The following is a 26,472-nucleotide window of genomic DNA, read 5'->3' as shown; positions in this document are numbered from 1 at the left end:
TTTATTTTGAAAATATGCAGCAGAGCAGACACAAAAGAAAAAAATTGAGAGGATTAAACACAATTTCAAGAACAAGAAATACAGAGCATAAGTTTGTTTTGCAAAAACAGTAATGAGATACACAAAAAGTACAAGTACAGAAAAATATCAAATAAGGATCATAAAATATATTAGGAAGAGAAAAGTGAAAAGGAAGCAAGACTTTATTTTAAAGCTACAGAAAATTACAGCTGTACAAGTCACTAGCTAGCTACATGAGTCACTAATTATCTCGGTCTTCAGAGACATTGTTATATATAAAATGATAGATTAGACAGGATGATACCAATAGATTCTACATCCTCTAACATTTTTATGACTTCTTAAATCAAGGTAACATAAAAGTTACAAATATAAGAAATGATTCTTATGAATGGTACTTACCCAATGACTATAAGACACTAGTATTCAGAACACCATAACTTAACTACAAATTTTGTAACATTAAAACAGGAATTATATGTCTATTAAATTCTCTTCAAATATAAAAGAAAAAATATATGAAACTACATAATCATCAAATGTTCTTTTCGGACATTTCCCATTCTTATCTGAAGGCCAGAATTTACTTTTCTTAATCTAGCGAATCTAGAAGAATGACAGCCTAAAATACAGGGTCATTAACTGAGCGACTTGCGGGAGGCAGGCGATTAAATTTAAACTGCAAAAGTGCATGTAAACATAAGTGTTAACTAACAAATTTAAGATGGGACCCCATTCTTATAATTTATAGAAATGATAGGCACTAAAATCCTAAAATATTAACGTGTTCCAGACAACTGAATTAAAACACAAAAACGGATTGTAAAAGTAGTACTGAACTATACAGCTACATATCACAGTGAAAAGCTTTACCAGGTGCCATTACTGATTATTTAATACCATCCGAGAAAAATAGTATTTCCCTTTGCTGACAGAAATTGAAACTAAGAGGGTCAAACTGGGCTCACCAGCCAGTAAAGGAACAAACCTGGAGATAAAACCGTAACCCCGCCACAGACGTGAAACCGAGCGCTGCTTCCCCTCAGACGGCTGACAGAGCGGCCCTCTCCGCCCCAGGCTGTGGGACCGCGGAGAGCACGGCTTCCCTCACATCTGAGAGGAGCCTGAGAGAACAGACACAGCACACGACGCAGCCTGGCACCGGCTGGCAAGCCCTCCTGGGACGCCTGCCTCTGCCCACCGAGCGGTGATTCCCCTCAGACGGCTGACAGAGCGGCCCTCTCCGCCCCAGGCTGTGGGACCGCGGAGAGCACGGCTTCCCTCACGTCTGAGAGGAGACAGACACAGCACACGGCGCAGCCTGGCACCGGCTGGCAGGCCCTCCCGGGACGCCTGCCTCTGCCCTCTGTGCCCCCGGGGTGGAGGGGACACCCCAGGCCCCAGGCGGCCTTACCTGCTCCCTCCTAACCTCCGAGGTGGACAGGCGGGAGGCCTCGGAGCCGTCCCGGGGCCTGCAGCTCTCACAGGGCTGCGGGTCACGGGCAGCCTCCGGCCCGCCCTCACACCGCGAGCACCCACGGCTCCCCTCCATCGCGGGCCTCCGCCGAGGGCCGGGAGAGGGCTCGCAGGAGGCACCTTCCCTCAGACTCCCTGGGAGCCGGCAGCCAGGGCAGGCCCACGGGGCTCCACTGCTGGGCACTGTCTCCCCCTGTTGGCACGGAAGGCTGACACTCGGCTCCCGGAGGAGAGGGACTCACACACGCCACGAACGGTACCGCTCTACTGGGCCACAGACTGTGAAGACCCACTATTCCAGAAACAAACCCATGCTGCAATTGACCTTTCTAAATAGAAATACCTTGTCTCCTCTCTATGCAGCCTGTAGAAGTCATCTGCTTTAGAAACTTGGATCTTGAGATCTCCGAGAACAGACCAAACTTTCAAGCACTTCTTCAAAAAAAATTCTTGCAAAAAGCCTTCTTAAAAAGCCTTTCTCAACCCAGTGCATTTTAACTGATTTCAAGAAGGGATAGTTGTCCAATGCTTTATAATTCATCTGATTCAAAGAGAAAGAATCTAAACTACACACAAAAATAATCTTTAAGGTCTAAATAAAAACTAAAGATATCCATACAGAAATGTGTTGAGCTTAACAACGTACAATGAAGTGAAAGGGCTGGAGGAGCAATATCATGTTCAGGATACTTAACACCATAAATGTTTAATTTGAAAATAAGACTCCTATTTTGTTAATCTGTTTTATAATAATTTGTTCACTGCTACATAAACCCTTGTTCTATTGATTCATTTCTTTAAAAGAAGGCACTGTGCTTCTACTAGATGCCAGATAACATATTCAGATACTCTGCAGAACATTCTTTAAAACAGGCCAAAGTTCAAGAAACTTTTTTTAAAAAACAAATAAGAAAAAATACAAAAAAGGCAAGAGAAACCAATTATACAAAAGTCTTACTCAATAAAACTTTCCTAGCTCACAATTCTGACATTAAAGTCTCTTTCTTTAAACCCTTTGCTTCCTTTTCCAATTCCATGCACTTAAAAAAAAAAACACAAAAATAAGATGTACCTCCTGTATAATTTCCTGTATTTCTCTAGTCTAAACACATACACAATCTGATTTTGCTGTCATAACAATCATTCATTTTTATATCATGCCCATTAGGGAAAAGTCTCATCTTATATTTTGAAAATAAGTTAATAAAATGTTACAATTAATGAATAATAATAATAGACAACATAGGATGGGGAGCTTTTTATAAGCCAGACCTTCTTTAAAACATTCTAGGTGGATTATTTTAGCACAAGCTGTAATCAAGATTGCCGGGAGAAATATCAATAACCTCAGATAAGCAGATGACACCACCCTTACGGCAGAAAGCGAAGAGGAACTGAAGAGCCTCCTGATGAAAGTGAAACAGGAAGAATGAAAAAGCTGGCTTAAAACTCAACATTCAAACAACTAAGATCATGGCATCTGATCTCATCATTTCATGGCAAATAGATGGGGAAACAACAGAAACAGTGACAGACTTTATTTTCTTGGGCTCCAAAATCAGTGCAGATGGTGACTGCAGCCATGAAACTAAAAGACACTTGCTCCTTGGAAGAAAAGCTATGACCAACCTGCTGCTGCTGCTGCTAAGTCGCGATAGCATATTAAAAACCAAAGGCATTACTTTGCCAACAAAGGTCCATCTAGTCAAGGCTATGGTTTTTCCAGTAGTCACGTATGGATGTGAGAGTTGGATTGTAAGGAAAGCTGAGCACCAAAGAAGTGATACTTTTGAACTGTGGTGTTGGAGAAGACCCTTGAGAGTCCCTTGGACTGCAAGGAGATCCAACCGGTCCATCCTAAAGGAGATCAGTCTTGGGTGTTCATTGGAAGGACTGATACTAAAGCTGGAACTCCGATACTTTGGCCACCTGATGCAAAGAGCTGACTCATTTGAAAAGACTCTGATGTTGGAAAAGATTGAAGGCGGGAGGAGAAGGGGATGACAGAGGATGAGATGGTTGGATGGCATCACAGACTTGATGGACATGAGTTTGGGTAAACTCTGGGAGTTGGTGATGGACAGGGAGGCCTGGCGTGCTGCGATTCATGGGGTCGCAAAGAGTCGGACACAACTGAGAGACTGAACTGAACTGAAATCTCACTTCACTTAATACCCCATGATAACGTTATGAGACAGGTTCTATCACAAACCTTAGTTTATAGAAGAAAAAACGGAGGCACAGAAAGGTTAACTGACTTGCCTTAAGTCGTACAGTCAATATGTGGTTAACTCAGAATTCAAGTCCAAGCAACTCTACTCCAAAAATCTATACAATTAACTTATACTACGCTTCTTAGGTTAAATCTCTGCTCCACCTCACTGAAAGTATTCTGTTGCCAAAATAGAGCCTCAAAGGGTGTATTAGCAATTTATTAATTTTCTTTTTGCTATATGATGACACGCTCAAGAAACAATGAATTTTGATTCTTAATATTCTTTCCTTTGCCTTTTTCCCTAGACCATTTAAAAAATATAACTTGTAGTTTTACACCTACAAAGATTTACTTGTATTTTCCTACCTTTATTTCCTGTAGGTTTTATTTATTGTTTCAATATTCACTGAGCATTTACAAGATGCTTGGCATATAAATTCACAGGCTCATAAAATCACAAAACTTTAAATCTTAAAACTTTAAATCTTAAAACAATCTTGGAGATAAAATAAATCAAAATTAATGTTCACAGTCAAGGAATATAAAGTCTAGAGAAGCTAGATTTCTTGCCTCTTGGTCTAGCACAGAAAAAAAGTTAATTCAGTTATTTCTCCTGTGATCATCTGTACCCATTACTTTTCATCTTCACAATTAGAAAAATTTTATGTCATCTAGATACTTCACTAGGCATTCTTGGTGGCTCAGTAGTAAAGAATCCCGCCTATCAATGCAGGAGACACAGGAGATGTGGGTTTGACCCCTGGGTCAGGAAGATCCTCTGGAGAAGGAAAAGGCAACCCACTCCAGTATTCTTGCCTGGGAAATCCCATGGACAGAGAATCCTGGCGGGCTACAGTCCATGGGGTCACAAAAGAGTCAGACACAACTTAGCTGCCTAAACAACAAGAAACCTCACTAGGTAGTCTTTCAGGTCACTGATAAGGAAAATAAGCACAGTGGATGTTATATCAGTGTCCGAGGTCTGCGGTTAACAAAATATCACAAACTGGGTGGCTTAAAGGAAAAGAAATCTATTTTCTCACAATTCCAGAGGCCGTAAGTCTGAAATCAAGGTTCTGACAAGGTCATGCTCCCCAAAACCTCTAAGGAAGTAACCTTCCTTTCTCTTGCAGCTTCTGGGAGCCCAGTCAATCGTCTGCTTGGAGCAGCATAACTCCAAGCTCTGCCTCCATCTCCATGTGGCTATATGCCCTGTATGTCGGTCTTATGTACTCTTAAGGGCACCAGTCATACTGAATCAGAACCTACTCTAATAACCTCATCTTAACTTGATTACATCTACAGACACTATTTCCAATTAAAGCCATCTTCACAAGAGCCAGGTATTGGGATTTCAACATATCTTTTTGAAGAAACAATTCAACCTGTAACAGGTAGGATTATTAATAGCTAGGTACGTTAAAACCATTCTAATGGCAGAAAGTGAAGAGGAACTAAAGAGATTCCTGATGAGGGTGAAAGAGAAGAGTGAAAAAGCTGGCTTAAAACTCAACATTCAGAAAACTAAGATCATGGCATCCAGTCCCATCACTTCATAGCAAACAGAAGGGGAAAAAATGGAAGCAATGACAGATTTTATTTTCCTGGGCTCCAAAATCACTGCAGATGGTGATTTCAGCCAGGAAATTAAAAGACACTTGCTCCTTGGAAGAAAATCTATGACAAACCTAGACAGCATATTTAAAAAACAGAGATATCACTTTGCCAAGAAAGGTATGTATGGTCAAAGCCCTGGTTTTTCCAGTAGTCATGTATGGATGTGAGAGTTGGACCATAAAGAAGGCTGAGAGCTAAAAAATTGATGCTTTCAAATTGTGGTGCTGGAGAAGATTTTTGAGAGTCCCTTGGACTGCCAGGAAACCAAATCAGTCAATCTTAATGGAAATCAACCCTGAATATTCACTGGAAGGCTTGATGCTAAAGCTGAAGCTCCAATACTTTTGGCTAACTGATGCAAAGAGCTGACTCATTGGAAAAAGACTCTGTCGCTGAGAAAGACTGAGGGCAGAAGGAAAATGGGGTGGAAGAGGATGAGATAGTTAAACAGCATCACCAACCAAATGGACATGAATTTGAGCAAACCCTGGGAGATAGTAAGGGACACGGAAGCCTGGCATACTGCAGTCCATAGTGTCACAAAGAGCTGGACATGACTAAGTAACTGATCAACAACATCTTGATTTTTACATTTTCCAGTTAAAGAAATACCTATTTATTCCTACCCTCTGATTTCTGAGTTTAAACCTTTTCTTGGGCCAATGTTAAAAGTATATTTCCCACCCAGTGGTGACTTAATATGTAGTAATCTTTAGTAAAGAACATTGCCAAGTCTTTCCTAAAACCTAAGTAGATGATTTGCTGTTCTCTATTACTTTCATATAAAAGAACACTAAGAATTATCAGTTAGGCATGATTTCTTCCTTAGAAACTATTCCCTTTCCCCTAGAATATTTTTTTACTTAAATATTTGATGATTCTATTTATTATTATGAATTCTAAGAGCCTGCCCAATATTCAAAAAATATTTACTAAGTCTCCTCTATTTGCCAAGTACTGCTCAAGGCCATGGAATTGACAGTAAACAAAATGAAAGTGGCTGTCTTTGTGGAGCTACAGTTTGGGGGTCCAGCAGGGACTATAGGGAAGAAAATAGACACCAAAATCATAGATACGTACATAATAAAATTCCATAACTAAATGAATTAATAACATATAAATACACATTTTAAAGTATTTTATGCATAGAAACGCATAGAAGAAACTTGCGCGTGCATGCTAAGTCGCTTCAGTCATGTCTGACTCGCTGCGATCCTAAGGACCATAGCCCACCAGGCTCCTCTGTCCATGGGATTCTCCAGGCAGGAACACTGGAGTGGGTTGCCATGCACTCCTCCAGGGGATCTTCCTGACCTGGGAATCGAACCTGAGTCTCTTATGTCTCCTGCACTGGCAGGCGGGCTCTTCACCACTAGTGCCACCTGGGGGTTTCCCTGGTGGCTTGGCTGGTAAAGAATCCGCCCACAATGCAGGAGACCTGGGTTTGATCCCTGGGATGGGAAGGTCCCCTGGAGAAGGGAAAGGCTACCCACTCCAGTATTCTGGCCTGGAGAATTCCATGGACCATAGAGTCCATGGGGTCCCAAAGAGTCAGACATGACTGAGTGATTTTCACTGTGTCACCTGGAAAGCCCTAGAAAAAAAACCTACCACATAGTAAACGTTAGCCAACAGAATAGTAGTAGTAGCAGCAAAGGTACTAGAAGTGCTATGTAAGAAATGGAAAAGTGTGATAAGATAAATAATCATGGCAAGGTGTAGAGAGGTATTCAAAGAGCCTATTATATCTAGAGTAGTCAGAGAGGTATCTCAAAAGAATGACATTTGGGTTGAAATGATGAAACGAAGGCAGTCTGGCATATGAAGAACTAGAGAAAGAGTTCTTCCTCTAAAAAGGGAGGAAACAGAAAGACCCTGAGATGGGAAGCAGCTTGACCTGCTCAAAGGGCAAATAAAATCAGAAAGGCCAGACAGCAGGGGGTGAGAAGGAGAGGGTGGCTCTGCTCTGGGGAGGTAGGCAGGGACAGCTCGTGCAGCTTAAGCTGTGCTGAGAAGCCTCATTCTAATTACACTAGAAGAGACACAAGACCACAAGGAGGCCACTCAGCTACAGCAAAGAAAATACAAGTGTGGGAGGCGAGGACACAGAAGTCAGGCTACAACTTAGAGCGTGCGTTCTTAGGGTGATCACAGTGAAGACGCTGACAAGACGTCGGGTATGGGATGTGTTTTGGAGGCAGCACCATGAGAACTTAGACAGAGTGGATGTGAGATTTCTGAAAGTGTGAACACACGGGTGATTCCCACGAGTTTTGGCTTTAGCAGCTGATTAAAGGTGACACCTTTCACTAAGAAGCGGAATACTGTGCGAGTGGTGACCAATAAAAGATGAGATTATCAGCCCAAATATGAATGAAATGATTCAATTCTAAGTCAGTCTCTTAAACAAAGTTCACTTTAAGTACATCTTCTTTATGCAAATAACTGTCACTCATTATATAATACCAGAAATAACAAAGAATTTTAAATGATATGAATAATAACCAAAGCACTATTTTTACATACTCAAGAACCAGGTGGCAGGGTGATGACTTTTGGTAGGCATGCTAAAAATAGAAAACCTTCACATATAAATTTCAAAACTGTATGCATTTATTTTGTTTTTAAAACATAAGGTTAAAAAATAGCTCCATTTCAGAAATTTGGTTTCTCTGACACTGAGCTCCACCTGCTGGTAATTTCTTATCTTTAGGTATTTCTTATCTTTAGGTATTACACTACGAAAAAAATTTAAAACATGTTTATGTAGAATATAGCTTCCAACATGAATATACTGATATATCACATGTAGAAGACATCATGGTAGCTTTTCTCTCTTTATAGCTACCTTTTATTAGCTATATGCCAGGTACTGTGCTAAACATTTTTTAAAACATTACCTCATTAATTTTCAAAACAATTCTATGAGATTTCTATGACCTGGTACATTTTACAAGTAAGGATATTTACCTCAGAAAGGCTGTGTGACTTTGCATATGGTCATATCTTGAATAGCATAGAGAGGATCTGAACTAAATTCTCTCTGACTACAAGTCTGCTGGCTTTGTAAACAGGTGATGATGCTGCGAATTTAGACAGAAAATTCTGAGCTTGAATCTGCCACTTTGATTCTGATCAAATTCCTTAATCTCTCCAAGTTACAATGTTCTCATTTGTAAGGCAGGAATCACTCCTTCCTTGGAGGGTTGTTTGCCAGTGACAATATTTTATGTCTAGCATGCAGTCAGTTTCTTTTGGTAATTTTCCAGAAGTAACATATTAGAGCAACCTAATGTATGAGGCTTTAATTGGCCAAATGTCAGTGAATCAAATCCACTGTTTCTAAAAGAACAATCTTTCAGGAAATTTCAAATTTTGAATTGTAATAAACACTAAAAAATCTGTTCAGAAAAATCCTCCAAGATGGAACATTTCAAATAACAGCAAGACTTCCAGAATTCTTACTTTAAAATCTATAGAGTGATTATACATAAAGCCAATAAAAAAAATCTACCAAGTTAAATTAAGAATGATCACCTAGTAAACAGGGAGACATCAATTTATCATGAACATTGCAAGTAAAAATGGAAGTTTAATGTTGACAATTTCCTTTTAAATCATCAGTAATAGTTTCTAGCCCTAACAAAGGACAAGCTTTAGATAATTTTATGGGAGCTTTGTTTTCACCAACATATAAAAATTATTTTAAACATATAAAATATCTCCAATAACTTTCAAAGAATATATAGGTCTTCAACAATTTTTAAACATAAGCTAATCGACTAGTAAATCCTTCTAACCTTACAGATCTACGTGCAAACAAGTATAGGATACCTGCAGTTGAAAACTTTTTCCAGGGAAAATAATCATTCACTGCATAACCTAACTGCAGCTGAGGAAAATGGTACTAAGAATCATTAGAAGTACATACAGCTCATGCATTATTCTAAATCAAGATTATATTCCTGGATAGACTCAATTTATAGACAGCTGTATTTTTAGACATCCATGGACTGATTCTGATGTTACAGCCTCCACTTCCACAGAGGGATTCTAGATTCTGAAAGAGATGGCTTTATGAATCTCCTTCCAGCGTGAGCTGTAGTGATAGCGTCAGAGGCACTGTCACAGCAAAAGTCAATGTTAATGCCTCCAGTAAGAAATTCTATTAGAGCTAAATAGAGCAAAAAGCGCTGCTTCCCCTGCAATGTGACAGCTTTCTTTTATTTAACAGTAACTACTAACTTTATCTTCTTTTTCACTTTGGCCTTTGGGAAGCTTAGAGACAAAATAATAGCTCTACTGTAGTAACTAAGCATGTTATAATCTACACAGTTTTTCCTCCAGTCTTAATACCCTGTTAAAACCTCCATTTTTTCTGGTTCTGATTTTATTTATTTATATTTTTCTGAACATCATTATCATTAGCTACTCAAATACTCCGAGGACTAAGGCAGGAATTGAATGGGAGAATGACACAAGTATATAAACAGGTAAATTTGGAATCTATACAAAAAGCCTTGTAATGTGAAGATGACAAATTCCCAAAGGTAACGGTCTTTTTGCCAAACAATTTAAAACAAAACTTGATTATCTAATGTTGGTGACATCACTGTCTCTGCAATTTTCAGATCCCTAGACATGGTCATTCTACTAGGCTGCCGCTTTTAGAAGTGAGACCGCGGAGGCTCAAGCGCCAGCTCTTTCTCACTTGTCAATCAGCTGAGGGGCCCGTCAGGAACAGGCGAGGACCCGGGAAGATCTCCTTGTGTTCTTTGCTTTTTGGCATTCTAATCCCCGTCACACTGTGCAGCCACTGAGCCAGAAGCCAAGCTGTCTCTGACTCTGACGCTGGGAGACAGGAAAGAGGCAACGTCCCTAAAAACTGTCCAAGAAGTTCTATAAGGAATGGCAAACAAAAACTAAACCAGGCTTTCAAATCCCTTCAGAAAACAACAGACCAGCATCCTGTTCACAGCATGGCTAGTCCATGCTTGTTTTACTCCTCACATACCAAATATCTTAAGTATCTACACAAATTATTTCATCACTTTAAAAGCATGGTCTATCTTTCAAAACAGATATAATTTAATTCCTCAGCACAATTTTCAGATTATAACATGCGACCACTAAATTATAATGAGACCTCTAAATTGGATGCTGTCATGAAACGCTAGAAAGTACAAAGGAACTTTCTCTTGGTGAGTTAAAGAAACGCCGAAGAGGAAGACTCAACATGCTTGTACCGACAGCATCTCTACACCACCAGGTACACCAAGCAAAGCCAAGAGATCTCAAGGGTCTTCATTAGGACCAAAAGAGACTGACAAAGAACCTAACTAAATACATTTTTAATATACTAAGACAATTATACAAATAAAAGATAATATAAAATATTCACTGCATCATATTAGCAAATACTGCCTGATCAAAATGTAGGATCCCATGTTCAGTTAATTTTTATTAGTTGTAAACTCGGCAATTAAATTATTGAAAACATGATCAAATGTGATATAAACTAATTATGGCTACAGAAAAAGTCTATGTATTTTCTATTATGCACAAAGGGAGGACAACAAAGGATCTCAGTAAGAATTTTCATGCTGATTTGAATTTCATCTTATGTCATCCAACCATGAGTGAACATAAAGAGTTATCGAACAGTCTTCTTTGCTAATAATTTACCTGTATTGGAGACTAATACATGCAAAGACTATAAATATTTTATAAATAACAAAATTGAAAAAGGCTCACAATATCAAAAGTATAGATATCTGTAACAATTAAACACTGTTAACATAAGCTATATCAAATACCCATGATATAAGTAATAGCAAATCAAAGTAGCTATAGGTATAATGGAAGTCTATTCTCACTTATACGGTGTACCAATAGATTACAGATTTCTCTTTGGGGGAACTAATTATTTGGAACTAAATTATTTCTGCTCATGGGTAAACATTAAAATTTTCCATTTTATTTTTTCTTATTAGATATCATCCAATAAAAACCTCTGGGAATTAATCATTATAATTTGGCTCTTGACGTAAAACTTGAAAATATAAGAATGAAGTTTACTAAGTATTGGAACCACAAATCGTATCTATGTATTAGATATTTCTGAACTACAAAGTAAAAATGTTGACACCCTTAGCTTGGTTCAATAAATATTTTTATTTTATTTTAAATGAGCGCACTGTCCTCTGCCATCTCCTTTTTCCGAGTCCCCTTCTACTCTTTCCTTTCTTACCTCTTATTTCTGTATTTTGTTTCCCTCCTGTTCTTTTCCTTTCTTATCTTCTTTCCCTCCCCAACCTGATTCCGTTTTTAGTCCTTCGCTCACTGACCTCTGAACCAGCCACCTCTCTCACCTTTCTGACCCACCTACCCCACATTCTCCTTGCTCTTGCTAAGCCCATGTGTTTCCACCTGTAGCCCTCTACCATTTCTGGTTAAATCACAGAAAAAGAAGTCAGTTCTCCTTTCCAAAATTTTAAGACCTTTGCCTTTAGCTTTCTCCTCTATCCTAATTTTTTCCCCACCTCTCTCAACCTAACTACTTCTGAAAAAGGAAAGGGACAGGCTTAAAGACAAAATTATGAAAGAAACTAAATTCATCTCCAACAATTTCTCAGTTTCCTTTCTAACACCAACACCCATTCTCTAGCTTACCAATCTATATTAGGACTTCATTCAAAGGATCTTTTCACATGCTAGCAGTGCCCACTTCCGGGTAACTGCCACTCTGTTTAGTCCCCCAAGCCTTGATTTGAGGTACATTTTATTATCTCACAATGCTTAATATGCTACTTTCACTAGAGGAATTCAGAATTTTAAAAGATCTCTATAAGACAAAATTCTTTGCCCAATAGTCCTCAAATTTTTTTCAACCTCAAAACACCTGAAGGATACAACACTTTCACAGCAAGCATTATAGCTAATTATGGCTTGCTTGTAAAAGAGAAAGGAAGGGAGCAATGTTGTCCATGGAAGAAACACTCAAGTTTCAAAATGAAGCCAGATAAAATCTGAATTTCTTTATCTTCTCTTGTAGCCCCTGTAACATCTACTATATAGTAAATACACAGCAGAAGTATAAGTGATTTCTTTCTGATAGAGTTATTTCTCCTTCCAAGGATTAAATAATTTTTAAGCAATTCTGAGAATGTATCTACAAGAATTAGCCTCTACTCTAAAAGATCTCTAGATATATTCTGACATAGAAAATCTTCCTTAGTTCAATATCTTATCATTTGCCTGGGGTTTGCAATAAAACAATGATTTTAAAAATTAACTTGAGTCTTAATCTTTTAAATATTAATACTGAGAAATAACTGTCTACAGAATACTATAACAAAAGAGAAAATTTATTAGGATTTAAAATTCTATCATTAGGTACCAAATGAAGCAATCAATCATAATATTCACATATCCTCTTTACTAAGCCTTTCAATTAAATTGAAGAAATTAATATGTCATAAAATAATTTTCAAAATTTAAGATGAAAGGTTTTGGAGATAAAAATAAATGAATTCCTTGCCACATGCAAGGTCAACTATCTGCCTACAATTCAAGTCAAAAGATGATATATTCTCACATGAATTTTAAGACAAATACTATTCAACTTAATACAGGAATTAGGAAATAAGTTGTAGAGACTGAAATAACTTTTTTCAGGTTAAAGGAAATTAGATAATTTTTAAAATTTAAAAGAATGTCCTAAACATGATATGTAAAGGTTTATATGCCAAGTAGTTGCTTTTGATTGACCTATTTTTAATGGGTGCAAAAAAAAAAAGGACTAATAATGTATTATGGAAGAAAAGGAAGAACTGTCTTCATTATCAATAGGAACTGTTAGCAATTTTATTATTCACAATTATTATAACAAATTAGCCACGTCTGTAAAAGTCTTTTTTGTTCTTCACATGATGAGATCTCTCCTCTGTCTTTTCAAGTAATGTATCTGCATTAAACTACTATAAGATAGTCTAGTTTTTTATAATTTTAAATAACAGAGAATGTCAGTTAACACTACGTCTATAAGTAAACAGTCCAAAAAAACACACAAAAATGAAATCTAGTTAGTGTATGAATAATAATGAAATTGTCAATAAATTAAAATCTGTATTAATTTAAACTTTTTGTGTGAATCTGCATAATGCACTTAACTTCTCTGCTTTCCTTTTTTATGTTTACCTTGAGTAATATTTCAGTATTCCTAATTTCTTTGGACATGTAGATATGGGGGTCATAAGTTAACATTTAAACCATGACAGGAGGTAATAAAGCCCGCAGATAACATAATTACAAAGAAAAGAAGGCCTTGGGGTGAAGGCTAAAATCTGAGGAATATTGATGATCAATTTCATCATAGCCCTTAACTCTGATGTTTTCTTGTTAATCAATTATTCATTACAACTTTCTTGCCTGCTGAATGTAGATTTTTCAGTATGGACTTTGTTTTACTTTAGGATGTCTCCATCCATGGCACACAATAAATATTCATGCAAGTCGTTTGATTGTGTTTAATAAGAAGGCAAAAGAAGAAAGAGGAGAAACAGGGACAAAAGTGCAAGACACAGAAGAAAAGAGGAAAATGAGAGAAGAAGGAAAAGAAAGGGGACAAACACCGACTGCGTAGTAAACACCTTCCTAACCATGTCCAGAGCTCTACAAAGCGCCCTCGCCTCTGCATCACTCATTTAGTCCTGATAACAAGCCTACGAAGGGCGTGTTACTGACCACATTTTACAGATGAAGAAATTGAGCTAAGGTAGGGGGAGGAGGTAAAAACCTACTTAAACACAATGAAAGTCATGACAGTTTGACTCAAGTTTCCACATTTTTCTCTACCCTATGTGCTACATGGAAAGTCGCTTCAGTCATGTCTGACTGTTTGCAACCCCATGGACTTGCAGCCCGCCAGGCTCCTCTGTCCGTGGGATTCTCCAGGCAAGAACACTGGAGTGGGCTGCCATCCCTTCTTCAGGGGATCTCCCCGACCCAGGGATTGAACCTCTCTGTCTCCTGCATGGGCAGGTGGGTTCTTTACCACGAGTGCCACCTGGGAAGCTGGTAGGAACATGGGGATGCAGACTATCTTTTCAAGTTAGTGTTTTCATTTCCTTTGGAATAAACACACAGAAATGGAATTACTGAATTGTGTGGCAGTTATATTTTTAATTTTTTGAGGAATCTCCATGCCGTTTTCCATAGGGGCTGAAACAATTTACATTCCCACCAACAGTGCCGAAGCATTCCTGCCCATTCACATCCTTGCCAAAAATTGTTCTCTATTGTTCTTTCGATAACGGCCATTCTGATCAGAGTAAGGTGATATCTCATTGTGGTTTTGATTGATGGTTCCCCTATGGTTAGGATGTTAAGGAATCTTGACCTGAATCATTTGGAAAAAATCAACAATTTTTTACAATGTAATCATTATCACCTCCTAACATCTTTGTTTTGTAAATTAAAAATTTGTCCATCAAATAAACATAAAGCATGTATGTCTAAATACACTTTAAATATCAGATCCAGTGGAGAATTTAATAATTTAAAAATCTAGTAAGCTACTGAAAGTTCAGCATGATAAAAATCCATGCCAAAGAAAGCTGAAAGCAAGAATTTATTAATCTATAAAACTGGAATACTAATGTCAATATTAATACAGTAATTACTATCTATAACTTACATTGTTCTCAGATTAAGAAACTTTTAAATTATTTTTAGAGTAAAATCTAAACCTATATAAACTGCACAAAACCCTCTAAAATGTATCTTACACATAATCTCCATTTATATACATAGAAAAAGTGTAGGACTTCACCAAAGCTATCTTAATAATAACAAAATATTGTAAACCATGCAAATGTGTCATTCTTTGCTTAGAATCTTACTTCTGGAAGAGTCCGCATCCAAGTCCTCACAATGGTCTGCACAACTGTACGATCTAAACGCTGCTACTTCTCTGACCCCACCTCCTGCTCCTCACGTACTGTTCCAAGCACACTGCCTTCCCTGGCGTTGTTCCACCAACACAAGAAGTAAACTCCTGTATCAGAGCCTTTCCGCTGCTTTTCCCACTGCCTGAAGTATTCTCACCCTGGGCAATCTCATCGTTTGCTCCTTAGTGATTTCAGATCTCTGTATAAACGCCGCTTGATCAGTGAAGCCTTATTCGACCACCATCCATATAAAACACCTCCCAGCACCCTCTTCTTCCTTCCTGTTTCATTTTTCCAAAGAACTTACCACCACCTGACTATATATATATATATATAAATTTATGTCTGTCTCCTTCAGAGTGAAAGGCCCATGAGAAGAAAAAAAAATGTTTATTTTGTTCACCACTGCATCCTCAGAACTTAAAATGGTACTTGATATCTGACATGAAATAAATACTTATTTGTTGAACAAATAAATGAAAAAAGAAGTGCATATTCACTGTTGTGAATGATACTTAAAATATATTAAGCAGAAAAGTAAACAGAACAGTATTGTTATATGCTTTACCATTTATGTCAAAAGAGCAGAAAACATGTAATATAAATCCATGTTTATATTTGCATACAATGCTTCTGGAGGGAACGGAGGACTAACAAAAGGACACTTAGACCCCTGTGCGTGCATATGTTCTACACATTCAGAGAAATTAATTACGATTTTTGCCTTCATAAATAAGAAATACAAAAGATAATCCAACAGAAATATCCACAATGCATAATTAAGAACTCAGTAGGTATCTAACAAATTAATTTAAATGTGAACTAAGATACATCACTAGAAAATAGTGAAATAGAAACGTGTTTTAACAGTATTTCATAAAACATAAAGTCCATTACATAATCTCATTCCAGTGTCACAGAAATCCTGGCAGACAAGTTGGGTGCACATTTCCTCCTTTTATGGGAAAAAAAAGCCTCAGAAAGGTTAAGTAACCTCACAAGAGTTCCACAACAGAGGCAAAGCTCAGCTCAGGTCTCCTATTCTTAGTCTCGTACTTCTCTCAGCACATTTGATAGTAAGGCTTGGCATTAACATTTACCTTATACGTTTAACGAAAGAAAACATACCTGATGATGAAAACAGATAAAGCTTCAATAATGTTGTCAATATGACATCTCAACTGATATCATTCCAATTTAGTGACTAACTATAAAACTGAAAATACACTGAACATTATGGTAAAACGAATTACCATTGAATCATAATGCCAGACAATATTTAGTCAACAAACAAGATATTTTGTTGGTTGAAATGTGACAAAACAGGGTTTTATTGACAGTGCTGTTCAATTAAGCAGAAATCAATAAAATACATAGAGAAGATAAATTTATATTGTGCATTATTCTAGTAAAAGGGCTTAAAATGTACAACTTCAGAAACATCAAAGTAAAGGCAATTTTCTTACAGTATAGCTAAAAACATTTAAAAAGAACTCGTTCCATGGTGCCATCAATTCTAGATATATTTGACATATAAAGGAGATTGAATAAAAATTATTATATTTGGCCTAATGTACACGCTGCTATAAAGTAAAATAATTAGAGTACTCTGGATTAAAAAGGAAGTGCAATTCCTCAATTCAACAGACACTGGTTGAAAACTTATTATGTTCTACAACCAGATAGCTAAAAAGAAACATGTAAAACTTTTTAACAAATTGGGAGAGAGACAGCGAGAGAGTAAAAGTCAGGCAATTTTTAGTCAGGGACTAGAAATCTTGGTATTGCCATCATTATCCAAGGGCAGTCAACAAAGAGTTTACCCTTCTACTCTGCCCCAAAAGGCAGATTCTTCTGCCTGCAGAGCTAAAATGGAACAATAAGATAAAACAATCCTTGGGTCCATAGGGCATTTAAACAACACAAAATGCCTTTAGCATTAACAGCACATTTAATCAGTCAATAACTCAATTAGATAAGGAAGGATTTGTCTTCTAATTCACTTCTCCAAGTACAGTTTCCATTGCACAGTGCTCCCTTCAGGACACTCTGAAGAAGGACTGAGAAAGGACGGGACCAGTACTTCCAGAGAGAGAGCATCCTGTGCTATAGTTCTCCTCTTGGGCACTGGATACAGAAAGTGTAGTAAAGTCCTGCAGTCAAAGTGCCCTAACCTGGCAGGTCCCAAGTTACAGAACTCATTCCTCCTTGGGATGTATTTCGAGGACACCAAACTCTCTTGACTCTCTACTACCGCACTGGTCATTCCTCCTCAGTTTCTTGCTGACTCCTCCTCGTCCAGATCTAACTGGCAGTGCCGCAGAGTCCAGCCCTTGCTTCCCTTTTCTTCTCTACCTTCTTTCACTTGGTGACCTTCTACGGTCAAATACTGTTAAACACCATTTGATGCTGGCAACTCTCAAATGTGCATCTCCAGTCCAAAACATGCTCTGGAACTACCAAATTTCTACACTGATTGGGTGTTTTTCATTTTCCTTTCTTTCTTTTTTGGACAAACAGGACCCTTGCTCTTCCTCATCAAGGCTACCCTGTGTGGTCTTTCCATGCACTTGAAACAAATTCTATTCCTCTAGAGCTCCTCCTCAAAACCTTAAAATTGTCCTTGGCTCCTCTTTCTCATACCCCAGACTTAATCCACAGGAAATCTCACGGGCTTCCCTGGTGGCTCAGACGGTAAAGAATCTGCCTGCAGCGAAGGAGAATCGGGTTCAACCCCTGGGTCGGGAAGATCCCCTGGAGAAGGGAATGGCTATCTACTCCAGTGTTCTTGCCTGGAAAATTACATGGACAGAGGAGCCTGGCGGGCTACGTTCCATGGGGTAACAAAGAGTTGGACACAACTGAACAACCTTCACTCTTGCTTTCCTGGCAAAGATGTTTATATTACTTGCCTACACAATTTTTTAGATTTCTGTAAATTAACAGATGGGCCTTAATTCTCATAAAATTACAAAGTTGAAATAAACATCAATACACCTAAGAGTCTAACGAGACTTCTTACCATGATATCTGAATCACCTTGGAATTTTTCTAGGAATATACAATCCATGGCCCACCTCAGCAGCACAGTTGCTTAAGGACGCTCTTCCACAGAAGCAATCACCACTGAGGAGTCTGTGTCTTGGTTAACACCGCCATTAATTAGGAAATGTAGAATAGTTAATGGGCTTCCCTGGTAGCTCAGCTAGTAAAGAATCCACCTGCAATGCAGGAGACCCTGGTTCAATTCCTGGGTTGGGAAGATCCTCTGGAGAAGGAACAGGCTATTCACTCCAATATTCTTGGGCTTCCCTGGTAACTCAGATGGTAAAGAATCCACCTGCAATGTGGGAGACCCAGGTTTGATCCCTGGGTTGAGATGATTCTCTGGAGGAGGGCATGGCAACCCACTCCGGTTTTCTTGCCTGGAGAATCCCATGGACAGAGGAGCCTGGCGGGCTGCAGTCCGTGGGGTCACCAACAGTCGGACACGACTGAGAGACCAAGTACAGCACAGAACAGTTAATATTCACTCTTACATAATATTTAGGCCACGCTTTAATATTCTTCACTATATTATGGTTTAATTTTGAGTTCTTCCAATTCTTCCAATATTCAACTAAATTTTCCTTGTTGAAATTCTTCCAATACTCAACTAAATTTCCCTTGTTGAAACACAAAGATATCATTTATAAAGATAGAATTTATAAAGAGGAAAAACCAATGAGCCTGCTTATCTGAATTTCAAGCATTTTGGTAAAATTACTCATAATGCTTAAACAGACATTTGGGGAAAAACCATTTATAGTTTTAATATTTTGACTTTTTGAATAAAATGAAAAGTTATATTCTAATTATTACTGAAAGGTGGAATTATGCAAAAATTTCACTGATATATGTGGGAGTATTATTTAGTTGTAAGGACTACGAACTGAAAATAGTTTTTACTTGTTTTATAAAACATACTGTAGAACCTCATTAATTGGCATCAATTGGTGGAATGTCGTGTTTGATTTATAAAACGTTACTTTATTACTTTAAACTACACACAGCATTTCTTTGTAAATTCCTTCAAGACTTACTAAAGGCATTGCTTCAATGAATAGATAAAATGTATAGAAACAAACAGCATTTCAGCTATTTAAAATAAATTGAATAAAATGAAACACCTGGTATCACTTTCTAAAAGCTCATAAGACAGTATCATCATTTAATAAACGGGTACAAGAGAAGGTCTGAAAGTACCAGAAAGCAGGTTAGTCTCTTAAACTGTATTATGTCATGTTTCACCCGTGTCCAACCCTTTGTGACCCTATGGACCACTGCCAGTCAGGCTCCTCTGTCCAAGGGATTCTCCAGGCAAGAATACTGGAGTGGGTTTCCATGCCCTCCTCTAGGGGATCTTCCCAACCCAGGGATCCAACCACATCTCTTGTTTCTCCTGCCCTGGCAGGAGGGTTTTTACCACTAGTGCCACTTGGGATCATAAACTGTATTATATACACTCTTTAAAACACTATTTATTCATTTATTGAAAAACCTCTTTTTCAATGATTATCAAAGATAAAACTCTAAAGGATTATGAGTTCTTAATGAAACACTTAATGAACTATTATATTTTAAATTGCAAACTCTAGATTTTAGTTGTAGTTATAAAATGGGGATATGCTATCATTTAGTGACAATCTACCACTAAATCAGGCTATGAAGTAACCATTTCCACAGCCACATAGGGACAAGGAATATTATAAACCACACTCAGAGAATAAAAGCTTTACTAAGGTTTGAAAGCCAAGCAAAAGAATAACCTTCAGAAGTTTCTCTGAAAAAAAAAAAAAAAAGATATATACCAGATAGTTATCAAAAATCATGAAATAAGAAAATTAACCTAGTAGGGTCCTTGGTCTTTATAATAAGATCCTTATTATCTGGTAGAACAATAAAGGAGAGCAAAAAATTATAATTCATGATGTATTGCATAGAGCACTATGGGCTCAATTAACTTAAAAAACTGCAATAGTCACAATAACTTAAACATTTCATATTCATATCCAGATTTATCTGGAATTGGAAATTTCAAATTCACTCTTTTTTCCTATGGAGACATTTCCTATGAATTCATTTAACAATTAAATTGTACTATTTAGAATAACATAAACTAAAAGTTATTCAAATATCACCTACAGTATCATTAACTATAATAGTTCTACTTATGGGCTGCATCCAGTTACTCATAGAAAAAACCAAGGACACAGCTCAGGCTTTTTCAACCCTGGCACTGTTAATATTTGAGGTTGCATATTTTTTTGTTGGGAATAAGAAGAGAGGGGCTGTGATGGGCACTGTATGATATTTAGCAGCATCACTGGCCTCTATCAACTAGATACCAAGAGCATCCACCAGCTGTGAAAATCAAACATGTCTGGAGATATTTCCAAATGACTCGTGGGTGTCAAAACTGTCCCTTGACAGAAACACCAACATAGATGAAAGGAGGAGGAAAGAAAGGGGAAGAAAGAAAAAGTATTTACATTAAGCGTTCTTAAACAGTTAATAAATCTATATAAAATAAAGTTGAATTACTAGTTGCTAGATTTAAATGTTTATTGTAGTTAAAAGATATTTATAAGAAAAAATATTTTTAAGCAAAATCAATGTTTTGTATTGTGAAAACAACAAAAACATCATCAATCTCAGATAAACTTCTACTGTTCCTAATAAGAAAAAATTAATAAATATCTTTTCTTATTTCTACCTTAAGAATAACACCCTACCTTCCTGCTGTATCCCAGGAATAAAAACAATTGCAGTCTTTGTTTTCAGATTTAAAGGTAAGAGAAGATCTTTTTCCTCTGACTCTACAGGTGGTCTCTGAAAGTGCTCTCCAGGTGACCTGAGGTGACCACAAGTTTATTTTGCATTTACACACAAGTTTAATAGGACCTGCATATTAACAAGAGTAATAACTTGTTATAGCAACCAAAATTAATTTTTGTCTTCACTTATTACCTATATACAACTCTTTCAACTTTCTCATTTGTTTACTCTTTGGCTTACCATAGATGTGACTGATCGTGCATCTTCTTCATAATTGACTACTGGAGGTGGCTCTTTCCCATCATTTTCTTGCACTTTTTGCTCCAGCAATTCTTTCTGTGCTGTAAACTTTGCCTCAGTGCATCTCAGCTGCTGGACTGACTGTTTTAGCTCTTCAAGTGTCTGTTTTTGGCTTAGCAGAAGTACAATACTAAAAGAGAACACATTTAATATAAGTTATTTCAACTACTTTAAGAAATAAAGACTTTGAAGGAAATTATATACTGTATATATGTAGATTATGTCCCTTTCTTAATTTTCCTCTTTATAAGAGTCTTTCAGAACTATAAGAATTATGAAACTAAACAGATTTTGAGTCATCACAGTAGTTGTTAAACGTTAGCATTAACAAAATTGAAGGAAGTGTTTGGAAGCAAAAACCAAATTCAAAATGCTTTCAAATTATTACGATCTATGGCACTCATTTTATTTTACAGCTAAACCGTCTACCTCACAAAGTACAGACATTTTGGTCCAGAAATGTACAGCCTAAAATGAATTAATATGACTGAAACAGAATCATAATTTATTTCAAATCTCAAGTGGAATATAGCTAAAATCAGATCTGTGCCTAGAGAAGAATAAATCAAATCAAGGTGACAGTTGGAAGCAAGCTGTGTGCCTATTGTGAGGATTGTGTGCTCAGAGCTAGGGAAAGTATTTCTGGCAAGGACTAAACGAATAAGTGTAAGTCCTCAAATCTTTCCAATATACACTTTAAAAGACAGCAGACCTCTTCATTCCTCCTTTAGAGCACTACAGAGGCCACACGTTACCTTATCGTGATTTTTTTATGCTTCAAGGCTGTCCCTAATAGGAAGTTCAAATTAATTTGCCCATCTTAAAGCCACAAGGAAACAGGTAGCAGTGGTGAGAAACATCTTGAAAATGCTGTCATATTTAGTATATTAGTATCTGAAAGAACTGTGCCAGCCACTGGTGAAAGCAAGTTAATAACAGATTACAGACAGTTTGGAAAAAGACAGTCTCTTCAGCAAATGCTGCTGGGAAAGTTGGACAGTGCACGTAAATCGATGAAGTTACAACATGCTCACCACACAGGAAATAAACTTAAAATGGCCTAAAGACTTAAATGTAAAACAAGATGCCTAAAAATCATAGAAGCGATCATAGGCAACATGGTCCTACTGCATAACATAGAGAACTATATTCGATACTCTGTGACAAACCATCATGGAAAAGAACATTTTTTAAAAGCATATTTGTGTATAACTAAATCACTTTGCTGTACAGGAGAAATTAATACAATTATAAATCAATTACACGTCAATTTAAGAAATTGATCAAAAACATGAGAAGATAAGCCACAGACTAGGAAAAAAAGATTTACAAAAGACATATCTGATAAAGGACTGTTATCCAACATATACAAAGATCTCTTAAATATCAATAATAAGAAAACATGAGCTAAAGACCTTAACAGATACCTTACCAAAGAAGATATACAGGTGACAAATAAGCATATGAGAAAATGCTTCACATTATATGCCATCAGGACAATGCAAATTGAAACAACGAGATAGTATTATACACTTATGAGAAAGGCCAAACCCCAGGACACTGACAGCCCCAAATGCTGGTGAAGATGTGGGCTGGAATTACTGACACTCTGGAAGACAGACTGGCAGTTTCTTGCAAACTAAGCATACTTTTACCACGTGATCTGGCAATCATATTCCTTGGTATTTACCCAAAGGAGTTGAAAACGTATGCTCACATAAAAGCCCACGCATGGATATTTGCAGCAGCTTTATTCATAATTGCCAAAACTAGGAAGCAACCAATATGTCAGTCATCAGAAGAAAGGATAACTCTACAAGGGAATACTTTTCACAACTCAGAAGAAACAAACTACTAGACCACTGAAGACATGGAGGACTCTTAAAAGTACATTATTAAGCGAAAGAAGCCAATCTGAAAGGCTACATAAGGCATGATTCCAACTATGTGACATTCTGTACAAGGCAAAACTATATAGAGACAGTAAAAGGATCATGGCTACCAACAGTTGGGGATGGGGGGATGGATGAATGTGGGGAGCACAGAATATCTTAGTAAAAAATGCCTTATATGATACCATAATGATGGGCATACATCATTATACATTAATTCAAACCCACAGAATGTACAACACCAAGAGGGAAACCAAATGTAGACTACGGACGTAGAATGATAACGATGTGTCATTCTAGATTCATCAATTGTAGCAAATCTGATGCTCTGGTAGGCGGTGCTGATAACGTGGGAGACTATGTATGGTGAGAGCAGAGGGATATCGGAAATCTCTGTACCTTCCCCTCAGTTTTGCTGTGAAATTTAAACTCCTCTAAAAAAGTCTTAAATTTTAAAAATGATATATCAGTACAGAATTAACAGAATGGCTCAGATAAAAAGTAATGACAGTATCAAATGCTGGTGAAGATGAGGAGAAATTATCACTAACACATTGCTAGTGGGAATGTATAAGGGTATGTACATGCATGCTAAGTCGCTTCAGTCGTGTCTGATTCTTTGTGACCCTAGGGACTGTAGCCTGCCAGACTCCTCTGGCCATGGGGTTCTCCAGGCAAGAATACTGGAGTGGGTTGCTCCTCCAGGGGATCTTCTCGACCCATGGATCAAAGCTGTGTCTCTTACGTCTCCTGCATTGCCATAGGGTTTATGGGATCTTTCTGCATTGATTCTTCCAACTACATGAGTGAGTGATAGTCGCTCAGTCATATCCGACTTTCTACAAACTTATAGACTGTAGCCCACCAGGCTTCTCTGTCCATGGGATTCTCTAGGCAAGAATACTGGAGTAGGTTGCCATTTCTTTCTCCGATGGTAATTATCTCCATTAAAAATTAATTTAAAAATACGTATCACTGGGAGTTCCCTGCAAGTCTAGTGGTTAGGGTTCAGCACTTTCACTGTCATGGCCTAGGTTCAACCCCTGGTTGGAGAACTGACATGCCACAAGCCACATGATGCAAGCAAAAAGAGAAAAAAAAAGTTCCACTGCTATTGGTGTTTCCTGTTGTAATGTGAGGTTTTTATTATCTCATATACCTTGGGTTCTTAAATAATCTCTTTTACAAACAGGCCTTTTTTAATTCTTCTTCAGGAGTTCTAAATATCTATTGTGTCATATAAGCAATCACTTGGACATTTTGAGACACTATCCTAATACCAAGAATAGGAACTACATAAAATGGAATACTACGCAGCCATAAAAAGAATGAAATACTGCCATTTGCAGCAACATAGTTGGACCTAGCGATTATCATACTAAGTGAAACAAATCAGAATATAGACAAATATCATATGATATCACTTACACATAGAATCTAAAAAAGAAATGATAGAAATGAACTTATTTACAAAACAGAAAAAGAGTCACAGATGTAGAAAACAAACTTATGATCACCGAAGAAGAAAGGTAGCAGAGAGGGATAAATGAGGAGTTTGGGATTCATACACACGCACACACTGTAAATAAAACACGTGATCCACAAGGGCCTGCTACATAAATAAAATACATGAGGAGTCTGGGATTCATATACACGCACACACTGTAAATAAAACACGTGATCCACAAGGGCCTGCTGCATAAATAAAATACGTAATCAACAAGGGCCTACTGCATAGCACAGGGAACTCGACTCAATATTCTGTGATAACCTACATAAGAAAATAATCTGAAACAGAATGGATATATATATATATATATACAGATAAATGAATCACTTTGTTGTACACCTGAGACTAACACATTATAAATCAACTATATTCCAATATAAAATAAAAATTTAATTTAATAAATAAGTAAGTAAATAGATAAGTAGCCTGGCTTTTAATTTAGTTGTTTTTAAGAACAATGAGATTTTGGGGAGGTATAAGCCCTATTATATAGCTCTAGTCCAAACTTTTTTTAGTTAATACATCTGATCAGGAAATTAAGGAGCAATATTACCCTCATCCAATTAAGTTCACTGAGCTCTATGTATAATGACCATTTCAAATACATTATCATCTTATTATTGTTTAATAATTACTTAAAAAAAAATATTGCTGTAATCACTATACAATTTCATATGCTTACAATACCATTCAGCAAAAAAGCTATACATATTTCAATAAATTAATTATAATAAATGCATGACTGTATAAAACAAGATGCACAGGAAGCTATAAATAAATCTGAAACATGGACGGGATCAGGACTTACGCGTGCGCTATTTACTCCCTATTTCTGACTACTCTTTCCATGCACTCTTCACTTGGAGGACACCTTCTGTCCTCAAAGTGAAAGTGTAGATACTCAGTCGTGTCCAATTCTTCGCGATCCCATGGACTGTAGCCCACAAGGCTCCCCTGTCCATGGGATTATCCAGGCAAGAATACTGGAGTGGGTAGCCATTTCCTTCTCCAGGGGATCTTCCCGAGCCAGAAATCAAACCCAGGTCTCCCACACCGTGGGCAGATTCTTTACCATCTGAGCCACCAGAGAAGCCCTTCTACCCTTAGGTCTCAGCGAAAGTGGCCTTTCCTAGAAGACCCCTGATCACCTATGTTAAGTGAGTGCTCCTCTGTTATTCTACCTGAATACCTTGTTTCATAGTAACTGTCACAGTTGTTAATCTCTCATTTTGTATTGGTCTACTCTACAAACGCGTGAGCTTCATAGCCATGCGCCCGTATGTGTCTCACGTTTCACTGCATTCACAGCACTTAGTGGATATAACGGAAACATTCTGAGACAAAAACAAACAACAGATTCCTGAATTTGCAACCAGAACAATACTCCAGATGGCTCAAGTATTACCTTCACTATAAGCTAGATGTGAACCTTTGTAAGTCTCTGAAAATTTCTGGGCCCTCAGATATCACATAATTTGAAAGATTAGATGACCAAATGATCTCTCTAGATTTCACATGGCTCTAAAAGTTATGATTTTATAATGTGTAAAGTATTTTTAAGTACCAGGTGATAATGGTACATAACAATACAAAACTGAATTATCATTCACTTTCTCTGAGTCGAATCAAGCATTAAAACGAGTAGCAACATTACCAGTTCTTTATGCCAATGAG

At 37.4% G+C, this 26,472-nt stretch overlaps 1 protein-coding gene across 29 annotated transcripts in view; it reads right to left on the bottom strand.

Annotated features, from left to right (window-relative positions):
- Positions 1 to 26,472, bottom strand: part of FER (FER tyrosine kinase) — a 484,930-nt gene that overhangs the window by 263,088 nt on the left and 195,370 nt on the right. For 13 of the 29 annotated variants that reach the window (XR_014058060.1, XR_014058059.1, XM_081505338.1 and 10 more), the window contains one exon: positions 21,337 to 21,526. Coding sequence is in view for 11 of the 29 variants with exons in the window: in XM_081505338.1 (XP_081361464.1) it covers positions 21,337 to 21,526 (190 nt within the window). In the remaining 18 variants the exon portion in view is untranslated. Of the gene's footprint in view, positions 1 to 17,762; positions 18,690 to 19,690; positions 21,223 to 21,336; positions 21,527 to 26,472 lie in introns of those variants that run through there. The other 16 variants (XR_014058072.1, XR_014058074.1, XR_014058068.1 and 13 more) reach the window with 3 other exon arrangements.

Source organism: Giraffa tippelskirchi, chromosome 6 (assembly GCF_054371585.1).
Source record: "Giraffa tippelskirchi isolate mGirTip1 chromosome 6, T2T-mGirTip1v1.2.pri, whole genome shotgun sequence".
In the NCBI taxonomy this organism is placed as follows: Eukaryota; Metazoa; Chordata; class Mammalia; order Artiodactyla; family Giraffidae; genus Giraffa; species Giraffa tippelskirchi.
The sequence above is the reverse complement of the archived record's forward strand: the minus strand, read 5'-3'. Positions and strand labels throughout refer to the sequence as shown.